Genomic DNA, 25,181 nt, shown 5'->3' on the forward strand with positions numbered 1-25,181 from the left:
GTACACCAAAAATCCTCTCTGTATTTGTTCTTTGTTTGGTTCTATTAGAGTACCGGAGTACCTCACCTCTTAACATCACGATATCCGATATTCGTATTACGTTTTATATTTTGGACATTACAGGTGTTCATATATCTGTGTCCGTGCCCTGTTGGTATTGGTGTCAGTATTCCATAGCTTAACATTACTCGGTCCATTTGAAATATTGTTTTTGGGGATACTTTGTCGTTGGCAATGCTGTGACCGTGCTAGTGGAAACTCCTATTTTTGGCTTATTTGAAAGGGATAGAAAATGAATATTGAATAAAATTGTGTCATCTTCGAAACTGAAATGAATAGAAGTATATTCCAGTTAGTAGTTACACATTCGTATTCTTATTTCTCAGTACTAGTTATAGAATACAAATGTTGCGAATCCTTGTCTGCTCTAAAATGTGGATGACATTGATGGGCTTGTGGTGCTTTGTCATGTTTGTAGAGAAGGCCAATATTGGTTAAGGAGGCCATGCCTCAAATTATAGAGTGCCCTTTGCTTAGAAAAGATATATTGATATGATGGGATGAGTCATATAGAGTGACATACAATGTGTTTGAATTAGATTCAGCGAAAAATAATTAATTATTTTTTTATGATAAAAATAATAATAAATAATTACTTCTTTTTTTCATGATATTATCATAATTTTATAAGATAAATTGATTTTTTAATGTTATCCAAATACACTAATAATAGGCTTCCAAACTCAACAACAACACTTACATAAATATTTATAAATTACCCCCTTATAGCTCATTTAAATTAATTAATAGTAAGACTAAAACTTAAGTCCTTGTGATACTTTTAGATAAAATAAATGAAATTAAATTAATGGGGTTGGGAAATATGAAATTTGACCCCATAAATATTAAATATAGTGAAGTGTGTTTGAATTGGGTTTGGTGAATGAGAATCGGATTGAAGAAGAAGAAGACGACCAGCGGTGCAGCTTCGAAATTGCTGGCCATGGCGAAGAAGCTAAGCTCGAAGCCCACCATTTTGTTCATCTTCGTCTCTTTCATGCTTTTTTGCGCCTTTCTTCCTGTTTTCGCTCCTCTTCCTTCTTTCTCCTCTCACCATTCTCATCGCAATACAGTAAGTTCCTTCAGTCATTTCCCGCGACTCAATTCTCTCTTATACATTCATCTTTTTTTTTAATCTGAGTATTGCCATTTAGTTTGCATTAACTAGCTCTTTGCTAATTGCTAAGGATAGTAGATCGTAGTTTCTAAAATTGTTGTGTTCGCTGAATCAGTGATATTGAGCTGGTAGTGAAAAAGTTTTTAACTTATAGCTTTTTTTATTATTATTAAAATAGGACAATACTATGATATAAATACTTTCTTCAATTCTAAGATAGCTTGAACTAGTTTGTTTGTTATTTTCTACCTTAACTAACTGTGATTGTTGGTGATCAGGTTAACAGAAAGTTCGAGATCGCCAACGATAGGTTCTGGAAAGATGGTGAACCATTTCAGATCATCGGTGGTGACGTGCATTATTTTCGAGTGCATCCAGAGGTACTACACTTCTTGCTTGCATCTCTTAGTTTAATGAGAGGAATTTTCAACAATTCGCACAATACGCATCATAATTTTGTTACAATCAATGGCAATATTATTGCTTCCTCCTCTTTAAATATGTTTTGGTTCTTTTATCTTGGTATCTTATGCACATAGCATAACAAGAAAATTGAGTGAGCTATCACGCCCTCTTGTTATCTTCCTCATAAGGATAACACAGACTGATAAATGAATTTTGCTCCATTTCTCTGGGAGGTCATAACTCATAAGCAATTTATTTTGTTCGAGTTAAGTACTTTTATACAATGATATTGATTTTTTCTAATTCGCAGTACTGGGAAGATAGACTGTTAAAAGCCAAGGCATTGGGCTTGAACACAATTCAGACATATGTTCCTTGGAATCTGCATGAGCCCGCACCGGGAAAGCTTGTTTTTGAGGGTTTTGCAAACATTGAAGCATTCCTCAACCTTTGTCACAAACATGGTCTCCTTGTGATGATTCGACCCGGACCATACATATGCGGAGGTTACATATCTTACAGTTTAAATGTTCCATTTACTCAATTTATTAGGGAGCTTCAATTGTAATTTTTGCTATGTACTCTCTTAGATTTTTATATCTTTTTTAACAAGAAAGCAGAATTGTAAAACACTTAAAACCCATATCATGCAAGTTCCATGAAAAATTTCCTCACTGATATATTCTATTCAGGTGCACCGTTTAAGATTATATGGAACATTATAATTATGCTTATATGTTAGATTCACTTGCTGAAATTTCTTGTAATATTTAACCAATCTTGAATTGAAATTTTTAATCACCAAGTTTCTCCACTCTAAAAGCCATCCTTTGCTCTGCCTTTCCTAATTGTAGTTTTCTGATGTATGGTTCTGTTCTGCTGCTTACGTTTCATTTAATAAATATCTTGAATTACAGATGTGAAATTCATTTAATTGCTTGCCTTCATCCTGCCTATATGCAGATTTATTTATCAAAAGATATAAACATAAATATTAATGATCTTGCTATGATGATTTTCAAATCTGAGAGACCTGTCAAATTTATCATCCCGATCCATAATGCCAAATAGTCACTTCTTCCTATGTAATACGTCTAAACAACAGAAGGCAACATGTGTTAAATGTTGCCAATCCAAAGTCTGTATGGCTGCCCATTGTCATCTTTTGGCACAAATATTTCCATTTCTTATTCTTTATAGATGATATAGAGAAGCAAAAGAATGTTTGGCTTCCGTAATCCATATGCTGTGCACTAACTTTGACATTGTTCTAGAATACAATCTTATCTATTTTTATGTTATTTCCTCTTTTATGCAGTTTATTTAATGCCATCTCTGTTTCTGTTGATAGTTTGTTGAAAATGGTATACAAGAATTCAAGATGATGAGTTACTGTTGATTTATTTCAGAGTGGGATTGGGGCGGTTTCCCAGGTTGGTTCTATTCCATGAACCCAACCCCCAAACCAAGATCATCTGATCCTACTTATCTTCAACTGGTATGCTTTACTCAGTATATTTTATGATAATGTTGGTCTGCCATACAACTAACTTTTTACACTCACAAATCTTATGGTTAGAGTTGTATTTTTATGTTATTCCTTCTAGATTTTTGTCTCTTATCTGTTTTTCTGCTTTTCCCTTTAATGTTTTTCAATTTTGGAAACACAACTCAACATATCTCAAAAACGGTATTGGGTGTAATAAGGGAACACATCAGGGAGGGATCCATGTAATTTATTCTATTTTTAACCACGTGTAGCACCAGTATTGAAACTAGTGAATATATAAAGTTGTAAAAAATGTTTTCCCATGTATACTGGCTTTTTTCTTTGCTTGAGAAAATGGGGACTGGGACTGCCAGCAGGGAATATGGTGCCTTTATTACAACCTGACACGTTTGGGAGTACCTTCAAACATGTATGTTGGGGTTAATGCACAAGGATTCTTTGCAAATGGGGTTACTTCAGGAAGCAGCAGAAAATAGGCCACTTACCCATGAACAATGAGTGGGGGTTCAAACCTAGGAATTGAGCAAGTTGGATATCACTGAATCAGCCTCATTGGAGGAATCATTTAATACCTTTGCTGTCAGGCTATGCTTAATTATGCAATCTATTTGTTATTTCCAAAAGGGAAAAGGGTGAACTTTATTTGTGGCTTCATTGTAACAATGTCTTGTAGTGCGATTATTGAGCTCATAACATTTTGTAAACAATTCTAGATTGTGAATCTAAATACTATGATTTTCATTACGATGTCTATGTGCTTGAAAGCATTTGTTGTATGTCTTTCTCCATGTTTATACATTACTTTTATTGAAATTTGGACTTATTAAAGTTTGGAATTTAAGGTTGAAAGATGGTGGGGTAACCTGCTTCCAAAGTTTGTTCCTCTTCTATATGAAAATGGAGGCCCTATAATAATGGTTCAGGTATGCTATTTTTGGTAGAATTTATTAATTCTGCTTACCTGATTGGCAATTTGGCATTATTATACCAGATATTTGCAAAACATAAATTATATGAAAGTTTTGTGTTTTGACTTCAAAAACAAAACGTTTATTTGCTTTAGTTTGAAACTGGAATAATTTGCTACCTAAAATTATAGGGATATGATGAGAAATGCAAAGAAATAATTTAAATAATTGATAGGATGTGTTTAGAGACACCACTTATAGCATGTACTAATAATTTAAGTCATTAATAATTTAATACTGATGTTGTACGTAGAACTTAACTGGTACAAGCCCAGCCCAATAATACCATTAACATCATAAATTGAAAAAAATGTTATGAATCCTAATATTTTATTATTTCTCATCCTATTTGTTTTCTTTAAAACTTAAATTATGTGTGGTTTGCTTACATTGAGTGGAAAGTAGTTTGTCTAAAAGTGAAAGTATTCCTCTACAATTGTAAATTCCTGATTGCTGGAATTTCTTTATTATGATTGGACTTAAAATCACCATCATTGAATATTTCTCAAGATTTGTGCATTTCTTATCTTTTGAATGTTAACCACTTATCTTGTGATAGGAGAATTATATTGATTTATATGACATTGTTTGACACAGATTGAAAATGAGTATGGTTCTTATGGAGATGACAAAGAATATCTCCATCACCTGATCACCCTGGCAAGAGGTCATCTTGGGCATGATGTTATTTTGTAAGAGTTGTTATGTTTTTGAACCCTCTCACTTCATTGTTCTTAAACTGAAATATCCTGCTGTAATATGATATAAATGTGTTATAGTAAAAGATCTTGGTTTGTTATCAATTTATTTAAACACACATAATCTTTTTAGGCAATTTAATAGTTGTAATTCTCTAGTGTGTCATCCTTGTCATTGTAGGAATAGGGTCATCTGAAGAGTTAGATCATGGGTTTTTGTTCTCTTTCTGTCTGTATCTGTCAGTATCAGTAATTTAACTGTCAAGGAAAATGCAAAGATTGTAATAAGAAATGGACAAATTGAAAAAAAAGGAGAGACAAGTTATAGAAAGAGGAGTATCAGAGGATGTAGTGGGAGAAGCTAAGATAAAAAGAAGTCATTCAACACTGTCTGATTATGTAAAAATCTCTGTATAGGCACATTTTAGTAGTCCTAATTCTATTGCATAAAGACAATTTCAACCCCAAATGATCCCAAATTTGAGCTATTGAGGGTAAAACATTCATTATTAAATCCTGACATGAGGAAAAGTTTCCATTCAAACAATTGAATCAATCAATAATTACAAACATCATAAATGTTCCTAGTTCTTATTTCATTTTTCTTCACTTAATCTTACTTTCACTAATATATTCTCCAAGAGATCCATACATGTCCTGCTCCCCTTATGATGGGGTCTATATCTCAAAATTATGCAATTTTAAATCTTCTTGCATCTTCATAATTAACTTTACCAAATTTAGTTGACAGTCTCATAGGAATTCATGTCTAGACATATTATAATTTGTGCAAGGAATGAAAAGATGGTAAGGAGAACCAATCATTTGGTGACTGTAAAAGTTCTCTTGTCTACACACACACACTTTTGGAGTGGTCTTTTTAATGTTTTGAGACAAATCAGATAATGTGCAATAGTGGTATATTGTTCAGAATAAGGTATTGATATATTTATCCACAAAGAAGGATTGGTTAAAAATCAAAACATGAAGTTGAATTCCAACTTTTGAACTTCTATTTATAATGTACTAGTATGCCCCTAAAAACCCAAAATTTAAACAGATAATGGAAAAATGCAATATCTAGGTTAGTTTGAGGGGGATATACTTTTTTATTACTTGTTTTCAATACCACTGTTTTCAGATACACTACAGATGGAGGCACCAGGGAAACTCTTGAGAAAGGAACCATTCGTGGGGATACCATCTTTTCAGGTGAAATATATCTTATGTTTTTCTTTCCTGATTTAACTTATTTTTTAAGTTATTCTTATTAATAGAATTATATTAAAAAATATAGACTTAAAACTAAAACATAGATAAAAATGTTGAAGCTAAAAAAGAGAATCAACAACAATAAAACCTTATTCCACTAGATGAGGTCGGCTTCATAGATCTCAAGACACCATTGGGCTCAGTTAAAAACCTATTTTTTTTCCTACTTTACTAATTTTAAAAAAATTACATGTGGCACTCTAATAGAGGGAGTGGCACAATAAATTAACTTACCATCTAGGCATAAATTTGCATTTTAAAGAACATATGACATTCCAATTGGGAGATTAGTTTAGCAAACTATCAAGAAAGAATACTCAAAATTCTTGTATAGTGGTAGACTATATTTTTAGAAGGCTTGAGAACCTAGTAACTAGTAAGTTTATAGTATTTCTTAGGATTGTAGAGATGAAATCAGGTGCAAAGAATGCACTACCGATAGAGCAAAACAGAGAGTCCAGAAGAAAAGGGAGAGACTCCCCCAAGGGTTTCCCCTTACAACAGAGAAGGTTTGGGTACTCAGTACTCCAAGAATGAATCCAATTACACAGTGGGTCCACTATTTGACAGCCTAACTTCCCGTAACTGACTACATGAGACATTCAACTGCCTAATTGATTGCAGTTGACTAACTTGGTTGCTTCCTATTCTTTCAAGTGTACACTTTCCAAACCCCTGCACCCCATTGGGTGTAACCAAGAATAAAGAAGAGTGGAAGGAGAGAGAAGTTTGATTGTAGTCTTCTCAAATTCTGAACCATTACAATCTGAAATCTGAATCTTCTTCTGATTGTAGTCTTCCCAAATTCTGAGCCTTTACAATCTGAATCTGCAGTGCATTGTATATATTGACCTGAAACGAACTATTAACTGTTGTAACAACTAACTAACTGCTCTACTGGTTATCTTCTCACATGACCCATACATTACTGCCCCCGGGATGTCAGCTCTCAGGGGTGGTGCTAAGATAGGAATTTGGGTATTATGGGGAGTCCCACATCAAGTAGTATGGAATGCTTGTTGGAGTACTTAAGTGGCTTCATTCTCCCCCTTTAATAGCTAGCTTTTAAGGGAGGGTTCTCCAAGTACTTGGGTGCTTATCAATTGGGGTGTCTGCTCATCTTATGCGCGGGTGCCTAAGTCCTGCATTGAGCAGTATGGGGGCCTGGGAGTACTTAAGTGGCTTTCTTCTTCCCCTTTAACAGTTGCTAGGTTTTAGGGAGGGTTTCCCTATGCTTGGGTGCTTATCAGTTATCAGTGATTTGACCTATTATAACTGCATATTATTCTCATCAGTTTACACCTTACACCACAAACATTGCATTGACCATATTTGATCATATAACGTAATACATATTATATTTTTGTAGCTGTTGACTTTGGTACTGGTGAAGATCCTTGGCCTATATTCAAGTTACAAAAGGAGTTCAATGCCCCAGGAAAATCACCACCTTTGTCAGCGTAAGTGTACTCCTATGAAATATTATTTTTGTTTATCAAATGTTAATACTCAAAGTGCTTGTCATATCAGTGAATTTTACACCGGGTGGCTTACACACTGGGGAGAGAAAAATGCTCAGACTGATGCTGATTTTACAGCAGCTGCTCTTGAAAAAATTTTGCAAAAAAATGGTTCTGCAGTTCTCTATGTATGTCTCAACCTCTACCATTATATGGTTTGGAAATCACATTTTGAATAATCATTTTGGTTTGGGTTTTCTAATTTTCAGATGGCCCATGGTGGGACAAACTTTGGATTTTATAATGGAGCAAATACTGGTGTAGATGAGGCTGACTACAAACCTGATCTCACTTCATACGATTATGTTAGAAATCTTTTAACCCTTATGTTGCACCTTCCATAGTGAACTGTCTTGTGTGTACTACAAACTGGACTGACTATCTCATATCCAGGATGCACCAATTAGGGAATCTGGTGACGTTGACAATTCAAAATTCAATGGTATGGATCTTGTGTTTTCTCTCATTTTCAAGCTATCAAGAGTTTGCTAATATTTACATTTTCAATATTTTTTTGTGTGACTATTTTGCAAATTTTTATCTCAAATTTCTGAGTTCTCCCCAGCTATGGGCATTCCAGTAACATGAATACCTTTCTCTATCCCTTGTGAATTGTATCACTTCTAGCATTCATGCACCACTCTCCATTGTTACATCGTACTATCCAAGGAGTTCTTCAACTCACCAATGCATAGATAAACTTGAGTTGAAAACTGTACATAAAGCCATTAGCATCATAATTGCAAAAATTTGAAAGAGCTGTGCAATGAATCCAAAACTAGTTGGAGATGCATATATTATGTATTGCTGCAAAAGAAAATGCTATCACCGACATGGATACAGAAAAGTTTAGCGACTTTCAGTTGAAACTTTAAAGTCCTAACTACTTCCAAGTTCCAACAACTTTAAATTTCTAATTATGTCTTATATGCTTTATGTTTTTGAGTTTTTCGTGTTTATTATTTTGTTTTAAAAATAGTTGAGATTTCAAAGCCACACCCTTTGTAACTTAGGCTTTCAGAATTAAGAGATTTGTCTTATTTTATAGGGAAAAGAAAATATGATATTTGTTATAGTTTGGGTGTTCATGCAGAGATAGAAAACATTCCCCATAAAACACACCGGACAAGCCAGTTTCAACAGAGTCATGCTTTTCTCATCAGTCACCCTCTCACATTATTAATCAAATTTATGAGGAACTTTACTATCTATAATGTTTAATACTTTAACCACTTCTGTATTGATATAAAATATCATATATTCAGTTGAAGAATATCTTCTCATTGATCCAAACTAATATTCGTTTCCCCTTCTGGTTTTTTCATTATTTGTTACATTGTTATTTTCAATGTGATCATCCAAGCAAAATTTTAAATTTGTGCTTGTGTATGTTTCAGCTATTCGAAGGGTTATAGCCAGATATAGCTCAGTACCTCTTCCATCTATTCCCTCTAATAATGAAAAGGCAAGATACGGACCAATTCACTTACAAAGAGAGGCTTTCGTATTTGACATGTTTGATTTCACCAATTCCACCAATGTGTTTAAATCTGAAACCCCAATGTCAATGGAGTATGTGGGCCAGGTATGTGATTTCTGTTCATACTGGTGTGCAAGATTCCTCCTATTTTGTATTATTGAAGCTTAGCCTTTATGTTCAGTTGTTTGGTTTCGTATTGTATGTCACTGAATACAAAGCAAAGAGAGGTGGAAGAATTTTGTTCATACCAAAGGTGCTATTTGAATTCTTTCATTAATTCTCATTTTGTTTTCTAGCTATTTTCGTCTGATACTATCATCTTATTTCTATTACCCGATAGCTAGAAAGTTTACAGATTGTCTCATCTATCTAGAAGAAATTTGCTTCTCTGAATACAATAAATGATGAATGTGCAGTTACATGACAGAGCTCAAGTATTTATTTCATGCCCCTCTGAAGAAAGTGGTGCAAGGCCAACTTACATTGGAACTATTGAAAGGTGGTTAAATAACAAAGTAACTCTTCCGGATATTAAATGCCATTCTAAGATCAACTTATTTATTCTGGTACGTTACTACTATCTTTATGTATTCTTATTTTTTTTGTACAGAAAAATGTTTTGGCCATTTTTTAGTTGAGTAGCTTACATCTTGGACTAAGAAAACATTAATGTTTTGATTATTTTACTTGGTGGAAGTTCACGATCTGATTCTCGTCCAATTGAGTCAGACCCCCATGGTATTTCATACGGTTTTAAGTTAACATTATTTATTAATTAACTCCTTAATTTATTTAAATAGTTGTTTATGATTAAGATGCCACACATCTTCTGAAGAGTTTTCCTTCAGCTTATAATATTTTTAGTTGAATGCTTCCCCCCCCCCCTTCTTTGTAGGTTGAAAACATGGGTCGTGTAAATTACGGGTCTTTCATCTTTGATAGGAAGGTAAGGGTTATCTGAAGTTGACGATGCTGCTCTAAATGTTTTGATGGTAATTTTTTTATGTTTGTCACAACTTCTACAGGGCATTCTGTCTTCTGTTTATCTGGACAAGGAACAAGTAAAAGGGTGGAAAATGTTCCCTATTCCTTTGCACAACCTGAATGAAATGTCAACCTACAATCCCATCACGCAAGTTGCATATTCTGCATTCAGTGGCATATCATCATTCAGAAAAAAGTTGATTTATAAGAATGGTATGTGTGTGCTAAAGTACATCAGGTGGAAAAGGATACCGTTATCCATCAATGCTTTTTTGTACTATCTCGTACTTTTCTCAGTCATCACTTTCATGGTAATTTAAATCGTTGATGTCAAATATTGACCAAGGTATTTCTTTTTCTGCAGGGAATACTTCAAAAGAACCTGCTTTTTATTCGGGCCACTTCTTAATTGATAAATCAAGTCAGGTCAAGGATACATTTATATCATTCAACAATTGGGGAAAAGGCATTGTGTTTGTTAATGACTTCAATATAGGAAGATATTGGCCGGTAAAGTAAAATAGTCTTTTAGTTCTCTTAAATGAATTATATTTGTGATTATGTTGCATAATAGTTAGTTCTCTAACTCTTGTTGTTTTTGCTTTCAAATATTAATTTTGTTTCTTTGATAGTTGAGAGGACCACAGTGCAACCTCTACGTTCCTGCTCCACTCCTTAAACAAGGAGATAACTTTTTGGTATGTCTTGAGAATTGCCATTTTTTAACTCTAGCATTTATTATTGTTTCATGACTTGTAAATTTTACCTATACTACTAGTATTAAGTTTCATCGGCTAACATAAATTCAACTATTCTAACTGTCTCTAACCACGTCGTTATTCAACTGTTTATAGTTATCATTTATCAACTTAATTTTATTTTTTTGTGAATTATCTCACTGAATTATATTCACTTGTATGTATCAATGAAAAACACAATTCACAACTTGATTTACTTGTACAGGTAATACTAGAGTTGGAATCTCCAGACCCCGAACTTGTGGTGCACACAGTGGATGAGCCAGACTTCACATGTGGCTCTAGTGGGACGAGTCTCCATCAGCTGTAATAAATTGTCATAAAAATATGCTTGACCTTTGAAAATACATGTAAGAATTTGGAGGTTATCGAATGACTATCAAGTCATTATGCTTGTAAATATTAACTATGGTTATTATTGCTCTTTAATTTTTAGCTACAATTCTGCACAAAAGAAAAACCTCACCATTACAATTTAAATCTTTTTACATTAAAGTAACTCATAGCACTTGCCTCTAATATGCTATATCTTTTTGTGAGATAGGAACTCATTATGAGATAGGAACTCTTGTATTATTTGTAAAGGATCCTTTAGGTGTTGACACGGTTTCATCAGCATATAAAATGCTTATCGTCCCCTTAAAGATGGTTATGTTTGTGTGGAAAGTCTTGCGTGATAGGATTACTTTGAAACATAATCTTTCATGTCGAAGCCTCTGGGAAGGGGAGGATGTATGGTGTGTTGGGTGTCAAGCAGCTGTGGAATCTACGAAAAAATTATTTGTGGGAGGGGTTCTTCTGTTGATATGGATGGGTGGAAGGTGTTATGGTTTGCGGTGGTGTGATCAGTGTGAAAAATGAGGAATAAAATGGTTTTCAAAGGGAAGAATTTTACTGTCAGTGATATTGTGGAATAGGTAAAGATTTTATCCTAGGAGTGACTAAAAGGGAGAATGAGGGGATTCAAATATCCTCTCTCGTGGTTACAAAATTCTTTCTCTTGTCTTGGTGGCTTGTGGAGGTTGCCGAGGAAGTCATGGTGTTATGTATCTTGTCAAATAACCAATGTTGATCCCTCAAAATACTAAGATGGTCATCCCAAACAACTAATGTAGAATTATGTCATTATGAGCAGCATTCTACATCGGTTGTTTGAAAATCGATGTAGATTTCTCAACATATTTCTATATCGATTTTATCTTTAGAATCGACGTAGAATGTGCATCATTCTAAGGCGGCTTTGACTCGAGGCCCGACTTCGTATTTATGTCTTTCTATATCGGTCCATCAACTGTCGTTGTAGGGTGGTGAGTTTTCAACAACTTCAGCTACAACAACAAGTCGATGTTAAAAGAATCAAATAATCGATGTAGAAAACCTAATTTTTAGTACTCTTTTAAAGTTTGAAGTGATCATGGTGTGTTTCAATGTTTGGGGAGTTGTGTTTTGCTGTTAGGGTGAGTGGGGCTGGGATCTGATACTTTTCATATGATCTTTTTAGAATTGGTTTTTCATGTATTTGGCATCAGAGATTTGGTGGTTTTTGTAATTTTGTTCTAGTTTTCGTGAGTGCTTCTAGGCTTCTTGGTGTGGGGTGTAAGGCACATGGAGTTTACGTATGCTCTTACGTATTTTGTTTTGTTTCTTTGCTTTTATTTGGTTTTCTAGATCCTGTACGGGTACGTCTTGTTCTTCCTAAAGGATTGTTTCTTTAATAAAATTGTTGGTCGTTCAAAAATAAATAAATAAATTAGCATATATAATTTGGAGACGGGAGCTTTCACTCTTCCTTCCTTTCTTGTGAATATTTTACTATCTACCTCATCAATTAGCTAACAAGAGAATATTGATAATGATAATAATTAATCTAATTATTTAGAAATTTTAAAAATATCATAATTACTTGATAAAACTAATTTATAGTTATTAATTGTCATAAATTTAATTGTTCTTCAGAATTTTAAATCGGATTGATAATAATCAATCTAATTATTTAAAAAATTAAATATTTATCATAATTACTTGATACTAATTAATTTATAATTATAAAAAATATATAAAAAATCCACTCATAAGGATTTCCTCCCAGACATTTTTACTTTCTTTTATTAATATAAAGATTTTTACACTTGATCTTTTTAACAATTTACCTTTTTTAATCTATCATCTTTTATTTCTATTTCAAAATTAAATTTCAATAGATTTTTTAAAAAAAATATATCTATAGTTTTATGACAGAAATTATTTATAGTTAAAAATTACTTGTTTAACATAATTTAAGTTATTCATTATAAAATAAAAATATAATGCATAAATTTAACGATACTTATTTATTATATATTTTAATTATAATGTAATTTTTTATATAGATATATTTATTTATTGTCAATTTTAATTTTATCTTTTTCAGTTACAAAAGCTAACAAATTAATAATTAATATTGATCAGTCTTTTAAAAAAATCATTTTTAATTTTATTAAAATAATTACGAATCTTTACCATACAAACACTAAAATTTGTGGTTGGGATTAAAGCGTATACAGGTGAAGTGAATGGAATTGATTTGGATATATAATATCTTTAAAGTAACAACAGGTGAAGTGAAGGAAATAGAGTTGTGGATGTCATCTTTAAAAAGATCTTATCGAGACGGGTCTTAGTAGTTTGTTCAAACTTCAAACAACAAACAGCATGTATGTTTGTGTAGTTTACTAGTTGTTATATCTTCAGCTTTTGACTAGACTTTAAAAAGTCAAAACTGCATTATTCTGTATAAATTACTAAATTAAGCCATATGACTAATTCAGAAAATACTAAATCATGCCCTAGACATATATATAGCAACGAGACCAAGAGATCAATTTAATTTTGAAGAAATTAATAATTAATAGTTAAATATAAAAGAAGCTTTAATAAGATTTGATTCCACGATCCAAGAAAATCGTATTGGCATAACAGAATCAGTTGTGAGGAATATGATACGATATGATATATAGAATTGTTAGCAATTAATAAGAGGAAGAAAGAAAGTGGGCGGAGAAAATAAAGGCATTGCAATCGCGGCGGGCATGAAGGATGTCAAGGAGCAGCACACAGGCATGTGCAGCTTGTAAGTACCAACGCAGGAAGTGCGGGTCCAACTGCATTCTCGCACCTTATTTTCCTCATGATCGCCAAAAACAGTTCCTTAATGCCCATCGTTTATTCGGGGTTGGCAAGATCACTAACATGCTTAAGCCCCTCGATCAGCATCACAGAGACTTAGCCATGAGCACCGTTATCTACGAATCCGACATGCGCGCCCGTGACCCCATTGGCGGTTGCTACAGGCTCGTCCTCCAATTGCAATCTCAGATCGATTACGCCACCCAAGAACTTCATCTTCTTCTTCAACACCTTGCTTTCTTCAAATCACACCCTCCTAATTCTAATTCTCCTGACATCATCAATAATGTCACTCCTCAGCCTCCTTACCCCCTTGAACAACAAATTCCACAGGAGCATCAACAGCAACAACAACAATGCTTTAACTACAATCTTCTGCAAGATGATATCAATATGTGGACCATTCAGAACGCTGTACCTCCTTTGTCACCCTTGTCCTTAGAGAATGACATCAATCAAGATCAAGATCCTGTTGTTGATTATGGATACGATCAAAAGCCTGGTGTTCTTGATCTGATGGATAAAATAAAATCAGATGATTCAAGTGCCCAATATTAATCCACCAGTTTATAGGTTTGTATATAAGTTTATGTATTGATTTTTTAAATGAATTTGATTGATGTAGTTTACAATTAAAATTAAATTATGCGTTATCATTATTATGTTTGATTGGATATTATGGTTGGTTGAATGAGTTAATGTACATCAAAGGAGGAAAGAGAAGTTCTGAATGACACCAGACTTTTAATTAAATTTAAAAAATTAGAAGTGATATTTATTGTCTCTATATGACAATATATATACCTCTTACTCGCTCATGTCTTATGGAGACACATTCATTGCATTTGGGAAAAAAAAATATTTCATCAATATCCATTATGCTACAAGACATATAGAGGGAGAAAAATATAAGTATTATAAGATGAGAGAAAAATATAAGTATTATAAGATTTATAATATAACAGGAAGAGAAGGATAAAGAAATTAGAGGTGTTGGTAGATGTTTGTGTGTCATTGCTTGAAAAGAAAATACACTCCTTGCCTTGGTGGTATTTAGCATGAGATTACTGTGGTAATCTTGGCCTAAAGTTCATTAGGGAGATGAATATTTCTTGGCCTAAAGTTCACTAGGGAGATGAATATTTATAGCTTTTACGCTCAAAGCAGAGATGGTGAAACAAAATCTCCCCCTAACTTTGGGAACTTATACTGTGTACACTGTCAGATTACGTGGATGTTACTGGTTTAGAAGATTGATGCCTTGTCCTCTCCCAATCATTGCAGTTGTGCTTGGATCCCAGCAAAGGAAGGGTGTTTCCTCTTCATCCTAGAGCCAGTATTTTCAATCACATTTGGGGTTTGGCTGGGAGAGCAAAGTTAAAAACATTCTAATGAAAATATCTTATCGAGCGGTTTAGAAGGCACTTGTCCACCTCCTCTAATGATGTTGAACAAAAGAGGAATCCATTATTCATTCATTCATGCATGCTTTCACTTTCAGAGACTGTCAATCTAGTAAAACTGTGTATAAGACGGTAAGACCTATATCCATCTCTCCCCTAACTATGACAAGAAATTAAATGGTCCATTTTGTTTGGTATGACTCTTGATTCTTTAATTTGTGGCAAGCTAGGAACAATTGGATGTTCCCAAAACAAGTCTTCTACCATTCAGCAAATCATCTATTATTTGCAGGGAACCAGGACTACTCTTCCAACACAATTGAGTCTAGTCTAATTCTATGACTGCCATTGGCCTCATCCACAAAGGCTGTTCCCCTACTCCTATGGCCTTCTCTCTGGTTGCTAGAATCTTTTTGCTGCCTCATTTCCCTTTCCATATACATGGGACCCATGCCCTCCGATCGAGAGAGAAAGACAGAAAATTTAAATAATGTGATGGAGAGAAATAAACACAAATTATTAATATCATATAAATTATTGTATGAATTGTTATGTATGTGTATTACATCAAGATCATATTAACTGTTTTTCTGTTTTGTTGATTCGCAACATTTTCTAATATGCAGTGACGATATGAAGCTGTTTTATTTTATGTTAGACAAAGCAGCAATGAAAGGAGAGATTGATTGCCACTTCAGCAGAGCGGTTTAGTATTCAGATTTGAGGCAGGGTTTTTAATTTATTATTGTACAGAGATTATTAAATAATTGGTATGTTTGAGTTGCCTCAAGTGGCCAGTGGACGATGGTTTTGCCTCAACAGTTTCCAATATTCAGACATGGTTGCGTTGGACTTTGGAGTGAATGTCAGTTTCCAATAAACAAACCTTTAGCGCCTGGACTACATTTTCATTTCAAAAACCTGTTTAGATTCAAATTCAAGTGTTTAAGACTCAGATTCCACAACTATTAACACAAGAAAACTGGAACTCGATTCGTAGTGTAAATGTTGATTACACTCTCGTGTCTGGTCTGCCTACCAATGTACAGAAATAAACTTCACATGTTGCTTTAGTGGGATGACCGTTCACCAGCTGCCATATCATTTAATGAAAATAAGATCCACCTCCTCTAATTAAATTAGAAAGCTAAAGTTTAGAGGATAAAATGTTGTTATATAGTCATTAATTAAAAGGTTTATACTTGTATAATACAGTAGAATTTTAAAATTAGTTAAAGATCGACTTCATTATTATTTTTCTAATTAATGGTTGTCTTAAATATACTCTTTTTAGTCTGAGTCTCAAATACACTCTACATACATTACCAGAAAATAATCTTAGTTTTTCACACTCTAATTTTTATATTTTGTCTTATACTTCTCTTACTTTTTTTCCTTTTCTCATCACATTATACATTATGACAGAAGATCAAATAATAGTAGGAGTCTTAGTAAAAATAACACTTACAATAACTTCCAAATATTTAGTGTAAAACTAGTTAAGAATATGGCAAATTGGTCAAAATCGGTTTTGTATTATTTCTTAATTCAAAAAAGCAACAACGATCATTGATATAATTAAGTACGTGTCCTAATATATTTTTTATTAAACAACTTAAAGATCATCTCACTTTTTATTTATTTTTTCCTAGACTAAACAAAGCCTTAGGTGTACGAATGATACAAAATCTTGTTTTTCTTCTTTTTTTGGGATCATACATAATGATGTTGCAAATGATTGACTCCATCGGTTCATTTAAATGTTTAACTTGATTATTTGTTGTGTGTTTGTTTTTTCCGTTCTGCATCTCTTAAATAGACGTTCAGGCAAAAATGCAAGTATTTGTTGCTTCTTATAAAACAGTGATTTGAAATGTGAATCAACTGGATGGAACATGTATACAAATTAACATGCTCTTACTCGTTAGTTTGAGACATTTTTGTATGTTATTAGTCCCCCACGTGTACCAATAACAATAGATATGGATAATCATAATTAAATGTGAATCTAACAACAAGAAATTATACAATTTAGGATGGAGAGAAATAGGAAATAAGCCAAAAGTTTTGAATAAGATGAGTATGATAAGAAAAAGATAAAAGACAAATTATAAAAAATTATGGTAAGTGTAACATTAATCCGTACAACAGAAATTTAATCTTTCAATTAAAAATACAAACATTGACGTTGACACACATAATATAAGTGGTACAGGAGCAGAAAGTACACAGAATTCCTCTACATATGGTAGATGTATGATCGTTGGAATCAGATTTTAGTTGGAATCAGATTTCTGGTGGAGCTTGGAGGTCTGAAGCTGCAACTCCAACTGCAAGTTCTTCATCCTCTCATTTTCCAATTGAGCCCTCAGCCTAGAAATCTCCTGCTCCTCAGGAACTTGAGTGTCGTGATGATCTCCTTGTATCGTATTCACCAGAAACTTCACTTGCCACAGCTCTTGCTCCAGGCTCCCTTTCAATACATTCAGAGTCGCCAACATCCCTTCCCTACTGCTACTGTTGTTGTTCACTTTTTCCATTCCTGCAGCTTGTTGGATAACCGTTTCTCCTCCAAACCGAACCTCTTTAACATCGTTTGGAAACACAGGGTCAAGCTCCAAGCCGTCTTGATTGAAGTTCCACCCACTTATCCTTCTCTGCTTCACCTGCATGGAGGGATCATCATCATCATCATCACCATCATCATCATCTTCATGCAAATTACCCTTGCTCTCCCTGTACCTTTTCTCCACGCTGGGCAACCCTTGCAGCACATTCTTCACCAGAAAATCGGTTCCCTTACAGTTCTTAAAGAAAGGGTGTTTGAGCAACTTATCAGCAGTAGGTCTCTTGGAAGGATCTTGGTCGAGACAAGAAGCCACCATGTCCTTGAACGCCTTAGAGAACTTCTTCCCATTCCCCTTCCTATACTTGTCATCGAAATCATCGGAGAAACGAAACCTCTTGGTGATCTTGAGCATCATGGACTTGGAAGGTGGAAGGTGCGAGAGGGGAGGCCTTCCATGCGCAAGCTCCAACGCGGTTATCCCAAAGGACCATATATCAGCCTTGAAACTGTAACCCGTGTGTGAGTGAATCACCTCAGGAGCCATCCAATAGGGCGTGCCGGCAACATCGGTGAACTTGAGAGACGAAGAAGAAGACGTGGTGGTGGTGGACTCGTATATGGAAGCGGAGACACCGAAATCAGCGAGCTTCACTTGCCCATTGGTGTCTACGAGGATGTTACCGGCTTTAATGTCTCTGTGGAGATGGCCCTGGCCGTGGAGGTAGGAGAGTGCGTTGAGCGTGTCTCTGAGAACCACGGCGATGCAGGGCTCCGTTAAGCCGTTGGGGTGGGAATGAGAAATGATGGATTGAAGTGATCCTGCGGCCATGAACGGCATCACCACCCAGAGGCGGCGGTCCACGGTGAAGGAACAGTGTGCTTTGAGGATGTTGGGGTGGGAAAGGAGGGATAGGGTTTTGGCCTCGCGACGGACGTCGTCTAAGTCGGGCCGGGAGCGGTCGAGGTCGATGGATTTGATTGCGACGGCGGCGGAGTTCATGGGGATGCAGAGGGCTTTGTAGACGACGGCGCTCACGCCTTCGCCGATCTCGTTCAGGAGCTTGTAGGAGGAAGAGTCCAGTGGGTATTGGACCCTTTTGCCTCCTGCTGCTTCTTCTGCTTCGTTGGTTGCAGCCATGCTACTGTACATGTGTGTGAGGTTCAAGAATATGGTGCATGCATGGAGTGAAGTGGAGGAATTAATAAATGGAGAAGAAAGTGTGTGGTTTAGGTTTAAAGCGGTTTTCTTGTTGAGGGTTGCAGGAAAACAAAGTGCTGTCGTGACTTCTCCTGCATGCATGTGAATAATCACGATAAGGCTGTATAGCCAGTCACCTTTTTTAAGGTAACCAAAATTACTCATTTATTTCCCTTTTCATCAATCAGTTGGAATCACGTGAATATGTGGAGGGATCTCCTCCATTTTACCATAAAAGCAAAGTAATGGAGGAAGAAGATCAAATTTGCAACTCCAAGACATGCAAGCTCTACCTTTCTAAATTTTACTCTTAATGCTTTCCTTTAAAAAATAGTTATTGTGTTAAATTTCTCAATTAATTATATTATAATTTCAATTTTTTTCTGTTTACTTACTTATTTTTTTATTAATTTTTGGAGAAAAAAAATAATTAATACATCTAAAAATTAAAAAATAATCTTATGAAAAGGAACAAACAATTTTTTTAAAAAAATCTTTGGAAGGGATGGAGTATATATTTAAGTAAGATCCTATTCAACTTACATATCATCAAAAACATTTATAATTGAGAGGTTAAGAAGGAAGACAAGGAATAAAAAATTATTGTGGGTTCAATTCTTCATACTAACAAAAAAAAATTTAACATATGTGATTTATTTTATTTTGATTTTCATTGAAAATAAAATTCACACCAAACCAACCAATATAATTTCCGGCTTAATTTGGTTCAATTTTTGTAACTATTACTAAAATATTATTTTATTAAAATTTATATACTTTTTTTATCTTTTAAATTAAATTACATTAAAAAAATATGTTAATAACAATCTACAAAATCTTTTAATATTTTAAACTTTTAACAACAAATACAAGTGATATACATATAATAATAAAATGCAAACCACATATCCAACTAAACTGATTGGTTTGTGAAAAAAAAAACATTCAAACAAATTAAAAAAATATCGGTTCAATTTTTGGTTTTTTTTTATTTTGAATCAATTTAAATTTAAACATTCCTACCATTAAGCTCATCATTGGGGGCGACCAAGAATGGTTGCATATGGATATGGGAGGTTGAAGGAGAGATGAGAAAAATGGGTTGGAATTGTGAAAAGAATTTGTAGAAGAGGTCGCATTGAGCATGAATGAAGCTTTTATTACTCTCTCAATGGCAGTGCCAGAGATCAAATACTTCCAAGGCGGGGTTTCATGGGAATCGAAAGAAGTAGGTACATATTGGGGTGCTGTCTGGCCCAGCTGCAGGGCCCAATAGAAAATATCCTTAAGAAGGCCCAATCCAAACTTGCAGGTGTCATGAAATGGCTAGCTGAAGAGGATGAAAAGGATGAGATTATTATATTATTTTTAGAAGGCAGAAAGGATGAGATTATGTAGAATAAAATTAGAACAAATTGGATATGCATAGATAGTGTAGAATATTTTTATACTTTCATTATGTATAAATCATTATGTATATGATAAATTTATTGATTTTAATAATAATTTTGTTAGAAATTATACTAAATTGATTTTCAATTGGTTGATTTTTTAAACTGACATTGTATGCATATTAAACTCGTGAAATTATCATATTATGGTTTTTGTTTCATGATGATGCGAGTCTTCATTCCTTTTTTGGAATAACAATGAGATTAATAAAGAATAAGTTTATTTCATTCCATATTTTACATATTAGGGATAGATGGAATTTAATAAAATGTTATTTTAGATGTTTCATTCCATTTTTATATTATTGTTTTAAACAATTCAAATTATAACACTTAATGTCACTCTATGTTATTTATTATTGCATTATTCTTCATCAATTCAAAGACGACCTTGTGGAAGTAGTGAGCAACAAAAGAAAATCTGAAACAATATGCCTAGCCAAAAAATAATGGATGGTTAAATTTCAGAAATCTCTCCATGTTTTTTTTTTTTTTGACAAATATCTCTCCATGGTTTGATTGAGCTTGGCTCGAAAATTATTGCAATAAAAAATTATTTATAGGATCAAGATTTTGCAAAGAAATGTGGATCAAAAAAGAATTGTGCAACAACTCACTCTTTACCCTGAGTAAGTCTACCAGGGTTGGCCGACTTGAGCTTCTTAATTATCAATATAGTATTAAGTTTCTTAGCCTCTTTTCATGTTATGTATTAAGTTTCTTTTAGACCTAAAAGTATTTCTTGCTCTACATTGAAAGGCTTCTTTTTTTCCTCCTAAATTTTCGAAAAGAGAAAAAGAGAGAGATAGCTGATGAGACCTCTCCTTGAAAAGATTCAAAAGCTTTTTTCTCCAATCATGGATGATTCATAATAGCATTGCATACAGGTTGGACGATGAATACAGTTATTATCTGTTAGTACGACGAGAATACGGTTATTGATTTTACTCCATTAGTTAGGACGAGAGTTCTAATTTGGATTATTCATCCATTTCTGTTTTGTTTGATGGGGTCGTAAATGTTTATCTTCTAATATAATAAGATTTCATATTCGGTAGATAAAGTTGTCTTTATTTTAAACAACTTTTCGTTGTTCTAAAAAATTCTATTTAATATTTATAATTAATAAAATGTAACTTTAGAAATTAAAAAGAGAAAAAAAGTTATGAATTCATAATACACAAATAATTATCTTAGAATAATTTAAAGGATAATTTATAATTAAACGAGAGTGTAAAACTATTTTATATTATTAATACATAAATATTAAATTCAATTAAAAATATATCTACTTTTAATTTAAATTAAAACCATCTTGTAAACTTTAACTTTTTGACATTAACTATAAATATATCATTATTTTTCACCCCCATACACGTACTATAGCAGTAAAATAATAAATGTAAATCTGCACTTAATTAACTGAATAGTTTGGGAAAGTATATATTTTCCTTTTCCCAGACATTTTACCACTATGCTAAATTTAAAGAATAAAAAATAAAGTTTATGTGCCGTACAAGGAAAAGAGCACCTGAATGAGAATGGGAAGGGATAGTAGAGCACAATAATTGAAGGCTAAGGGAAGAGGAAAGAGTAGGGACAAGACAAGTGCAACATTGTAAAATTATGCAGAAATTTATGAAGTTGAGAAAGAGCACAACCACTATTGGCGCTTTTCAAAGCGATAGCGATTACCATTATTCGTATCTCGTGACCACACACCTTACCTCACCCTCAACAAGTCAAATCACTCTTTCTTTTACTAGCAATTTTTTGGAATTGGAATATTAAAGATGCCTCTAACCCCATAGGAACTAAACAACCTAATTCTATTGCTAGCATTGAAATTGGAATAAAGACTATTAAATAAATGTTTTTTTTAAGTAATTAAAATAAATTTATGCAAACTATTACCTCTCTTTAAGTTTGTAAAAAATGGTTAGCCAGTCCTTTCCTGTCTATTTTCATCCCTATTTCCTACCGTTTCCATGTAACTCTCAGTTTACTTGTTTTAAATCAATCTTTTTTATTTTGGGTCAACATATCAGACACTTTCGTATACGCCAAGATAAAACTAACCATTGTACTTTGTAATAGCACTACAAGTTAAAATTATTTGTGTCTTGATCTTACACTTCTGTGTCGGTACAAGCCTGAAGCCTAACACATTTTTTTTTAAAAAAGAAATATGATAAATATAGAATAATTTTGACAATAATTTATATGATATTATTTTATGTGTTTATCTATATCATTTATTACATTGTAAAAATTTCTCTCCCTTTCTCTTTTTTTCCTTTTTTTTTATAGTAAAATTTATCATACAAGTATAATTTTTTCTTAAAAAAAAGGGACAAAAGAACGAAAAAAGTGTAAACATTCATGATAATCTTTCTAACTGCTTCAAGTATTAAAATCTGTCTTTTCATTTAATTATTTCTTATCTTGAGCAATTGACTTAAAAGCATAATGATTAACCATATTTATTAGTGATAATTAAACAATGACTTGTGGGATCAAGCAACAAATATTTTACATTCCCCCACCCTAAAATAAATAAAAATTACAACCGGTGCCTGCCCTTTTAACATTATGTAATATAAATATAACTGGTACCAGATTAAAATAATGATAATGATGTGAATCTGTGATGGAATGCAAAAGAATAAAAGCAGAGACAAAATATAATAGAAAAATACAAAACTATGTAGAAAAAAATAGACTAGTATACATTGAAAATGCTAACAACTGTCACCGACTGAATCCCCCGGCAACCCTCGTTGCCATTTACACGCATTCAATTCAAGTAATTAATTATGAATATGGACAAATACCAAAATAAAAAGAAGCTAAAAGGAAAAGGTAAAAACAAAAACCAAAGGCAAGAAGAAGAAAACAAATTAATAAGACCATTAACACAGTACACACCTCTGTGCTGTTGTTGTATGGTGGTGTACATTATTACATGGATCAAACGGTCCACTTCCAGATCTTGAACCGAACATCGACGTCACATTTGGCGTTAGAAGTGGACGCCGTCGCCGGTTTCTTACCGGAGGGAAGACTGACTCTGATTCCGTCGCAGGAGACTCTGATTCCGACTTTTGGGGTTTTCAAATTTCCCATCTTGGCCTTCACTTTGGTTTCCAAATTCACTTTGAGTGGCAACCCGTTCTTGCTCTTCATGCTGGACTTCAAGCGTGAGGCTTCGTCGCTTTGGAGCGCCTGGCCGGAGCTGAGGATGGAGCCTTTGATCAGCGTGGTGTTCTTCTTCGGGTGCTGGAAGCCGGGGACGGTGCCGTCGCCGAGGTCGATGTCGGCGGAGAGGATGGTGATGGAGGTGGGGTCGTAGGCGAAGAGGATCTTCTTGTTGGGGTTCGTGGCGGAGACGGTGATGTCGAAGCGGGAGTTAAGGGTGTTGGAGGAGGAGGTGAGGTTCAGGTAAGAGAGTTTCAGCGACGTCACGGTGAAGGTGGGGTGGTGGGGGCGGTAGAGGAGGTAGAACACCGTGCCGCCGACGCCGATCAGGAGGAGGAGGATCAGAACGGTGAGGATCAGCCAGAAGAAGAAGGTGCAGCAGCACCGGCGCTTGCTCCGGCGCCGGTGGTGGGGCTGAGGGCGGTAGGTGGGGCGTGTGGCGCCGTAAAGTTGAGCCTTAGTCGCCGGAAAAGATGGGTTGGCGGCGGCGCCGTTAACCGCGGCGGGCTTGGCCGATGGGTACACCCTGTCTGTCATGGCTGTGTGGTGTTACTGTTTTGTTTGGTGAAATGAAAAAAAGTGTGATGTTTTAGTGAGGAAGAGAATGAGGAAAAAGGGTGGTGTTCTCTTTGGATTAGAGAGTGTATGAGAGGGGGGGTTTAATGGGTTATTAGGAGGTTGTTTTGGGATAACTAGGGTTTAAACATTTGGAGAAGGTGGGGTAGGAAGGGGAAAGATGGCAACTTTCTAACCATAGCCATTTAGCTGTATCCAGCTCTCCCTTCTCTCTCACACATTCGGCGCGTATAAAACCAGCAAAATCCTCCTCACGCTTTCTAATTTCTATATCTCGTTTATCATACTTTAAGACTTTAACTTTAAGGTCAACTTGTTTTTCTTTCACCTAATGAAACCCACTCCTTTCTCACGTACTGTGCCTATTTCTTAAAGGCATATTCAATGACATTTACGAACTAACTTGAGACAGAACGATTTTCGTTTTCTAATTACTCACCCACTAGGCAATTAATTAAGCGTGAAGTTGCTGGCTACTCTAGTTTCATTGAACATTTAACATTAATATGCAAATTCATCGCTTTTTCTTTTAATTATTTGACAATGATTTAGGAACTTTAGCCTAATTTTATACCTATTATTAGCCTGTTTTTTTAAAAGATAAATATTTCATGAAAATTGTCCTCTACTAGGAACATGAGTTGTATACTCGTATTCCTAATTAAAGGTGCGAATAATTGACTAGTGAGTACAGCTAGATGAATGAATAGTCTTCCATACTGTTTGTCAATTCAAACTCACCGTGAGTTATCTCTCCTTTCTCATATTCTATAATCCAATAATGTATAATTAATAACCCACATTACGTTGTTTATTAATTACAACTAAAAGAGATTATAAAAAGAAACA

At 34.2% G+C, this 25,181-nt stretch overlaps 4 protein-coding genes across 4 annotated transcripts; 2 read left to right on the top strand and 2 right to left on the bottom strand.

The window, feature by feature from the left end:
- Positions 1–912: 912 nt before the first annotated feature.
- On the top strand, positions 913–11,275 carry LOC114377110 (beta-galactosidase 17). Its single transcript, XM_028335506.1, has 19 exons — positions 913–1,132; positions 1,456–1,557; positions 1,893–2,088; positions 2,992–3,080; positions 3,935–4,015; positions 4,658–4,752; positions 5,900–5,970; positions 7,400–7,490; positions 7,561–7,678; positions 7,760–7,855; positions 7,944–7,992; positions 8,948–9,135; positions 9,212–9,283; positions 9,447–9,596; positions 9,926–9,976; positions 10,056–10,227; positions 10,379–10,524; positions 10,647–10,712; positions 10,978–11,275. The coding sequence occupies exons 1-19, from the start codon at positions 944–946 to the stop codon at positions 11,080–11,082; spliced, it is 2,127 nt and encodes a 708-aa protein (XP_028191307.1). The 5' UTR covers positions 913–943; the 3' UTR covers positions 11,083–11,275.
- Positions 11,276–13,687: 2,412 nt separating this feature from the next.
- Positions 13,688–14,543, top strand: LOC114373849 (LOB domain-containing protein 22-like). Its single transcript, XM_028331398.1, has one exon. The coding sequence runs from the start codon at positions 13,848–13,850 to the stop codon at positions 14,493–14,495; it is 648 nt and encodes a 215-aa protein (XP_028187199.1). The 5' UTR covers positions 13,688–13,847; the 3' UTR covers positions 14,496–14,543.
- A 2,880-nt stretch (positions 14,544–17,423) lies between these two features.
- On the bottom strand, positions 17,424–19,224 carry LOC114375070 (serine/threonine-protein kinase BLUS1). Its single transcript, XM_028332819.1, has one exon. It carries the CDS (start codon positions 19,207–19,209, stop codon positions 17,617–17,619), a length of 1,593 nt encoding a protein of 530 aa, XP_028188620.1. The 5' UTR covers positions 19,210–19,224; the 3' UTR covers positions 17,424–17,616.
- Positions 19,225–23,243: 4,019 nt separating this feature from the next.
- Positions 23,244–24,604, bottom strand: LOC114376917 (NDR1/HIN1-like protein 13). Its single transcript, XM_028335242.1, has one exon. The coding sequence runs from the start codon at positions 24,291–24,293 to the stop codon at positions 23,529–23,531; it is 765 nt and encodes a 254-aa protein (XP_028191043.1). The 5' UTR covers positions 24,294–24,604; the 3' UTR covers positions 23,244–23,528.
- Positions 24,605–25,181: the final 577 nt, after the last annotated feature.

Source organism: Glycine soja, chromosome 11, assembly GCF_004193775.1.
Source record: "Glycine soja cultivar W05 chromosome 11, ASM419377v2, whole genome shotgun sequence".
In the NCBI taxonomy this organism is placed as follows: Eukaryota; Viridiplantae; Streptophyta; class Magnoliopsida; order Fabales; family Fabaceae; genus Glycine; species Glycine soja.

Excerpts from the sequence above, each read along its gene's own strand:
- LOC114377110 (XM_028335506.1), top strand. The coding sequence starts at position 944 with ATGAGAATCGGATTGAAGAAGAAGAAGACGACCAGCGGTGCAGCTTCG. Across the intron at positions 7,491-7,560 it reads AAATCACCACCTTTGTCAGC|TGAATTTTACACCGGGTGGC; the intron begins GTAAGTGTACTC and ends TTGTCATATCAG. Across the intron at positions 9,136-9,211 it reads CAATGGAGTATGTGGGCCAG|TTGTTTGGTTTCGTATTGTA; the intron begins GTATGTGATTTC and ends CTTTATGTTCAG.
- LOC114373849 (XM_028331398.1), top strand. The coding sequence starts at position 13,848 with ATGTCAAGGAGCAGCACACAGGCATGTGCAGCTTGTAAGTACCAACGC.
- LOC114376917 (XM_028335242.1), bottom strand. The coding sequence starts at position 24,293 with ATGACAGACAGGGTGTACCCATCGGCCAAGCCCGCCGCGGTTAACGGC.
- LOC114375070 (XM_028332819.1), bottom strand. The coding sequence starts at position 19,209 with ATGCATGCAGGAGAAGTCACGACAGCACTTTGTTTTCCTGCAACCCTC.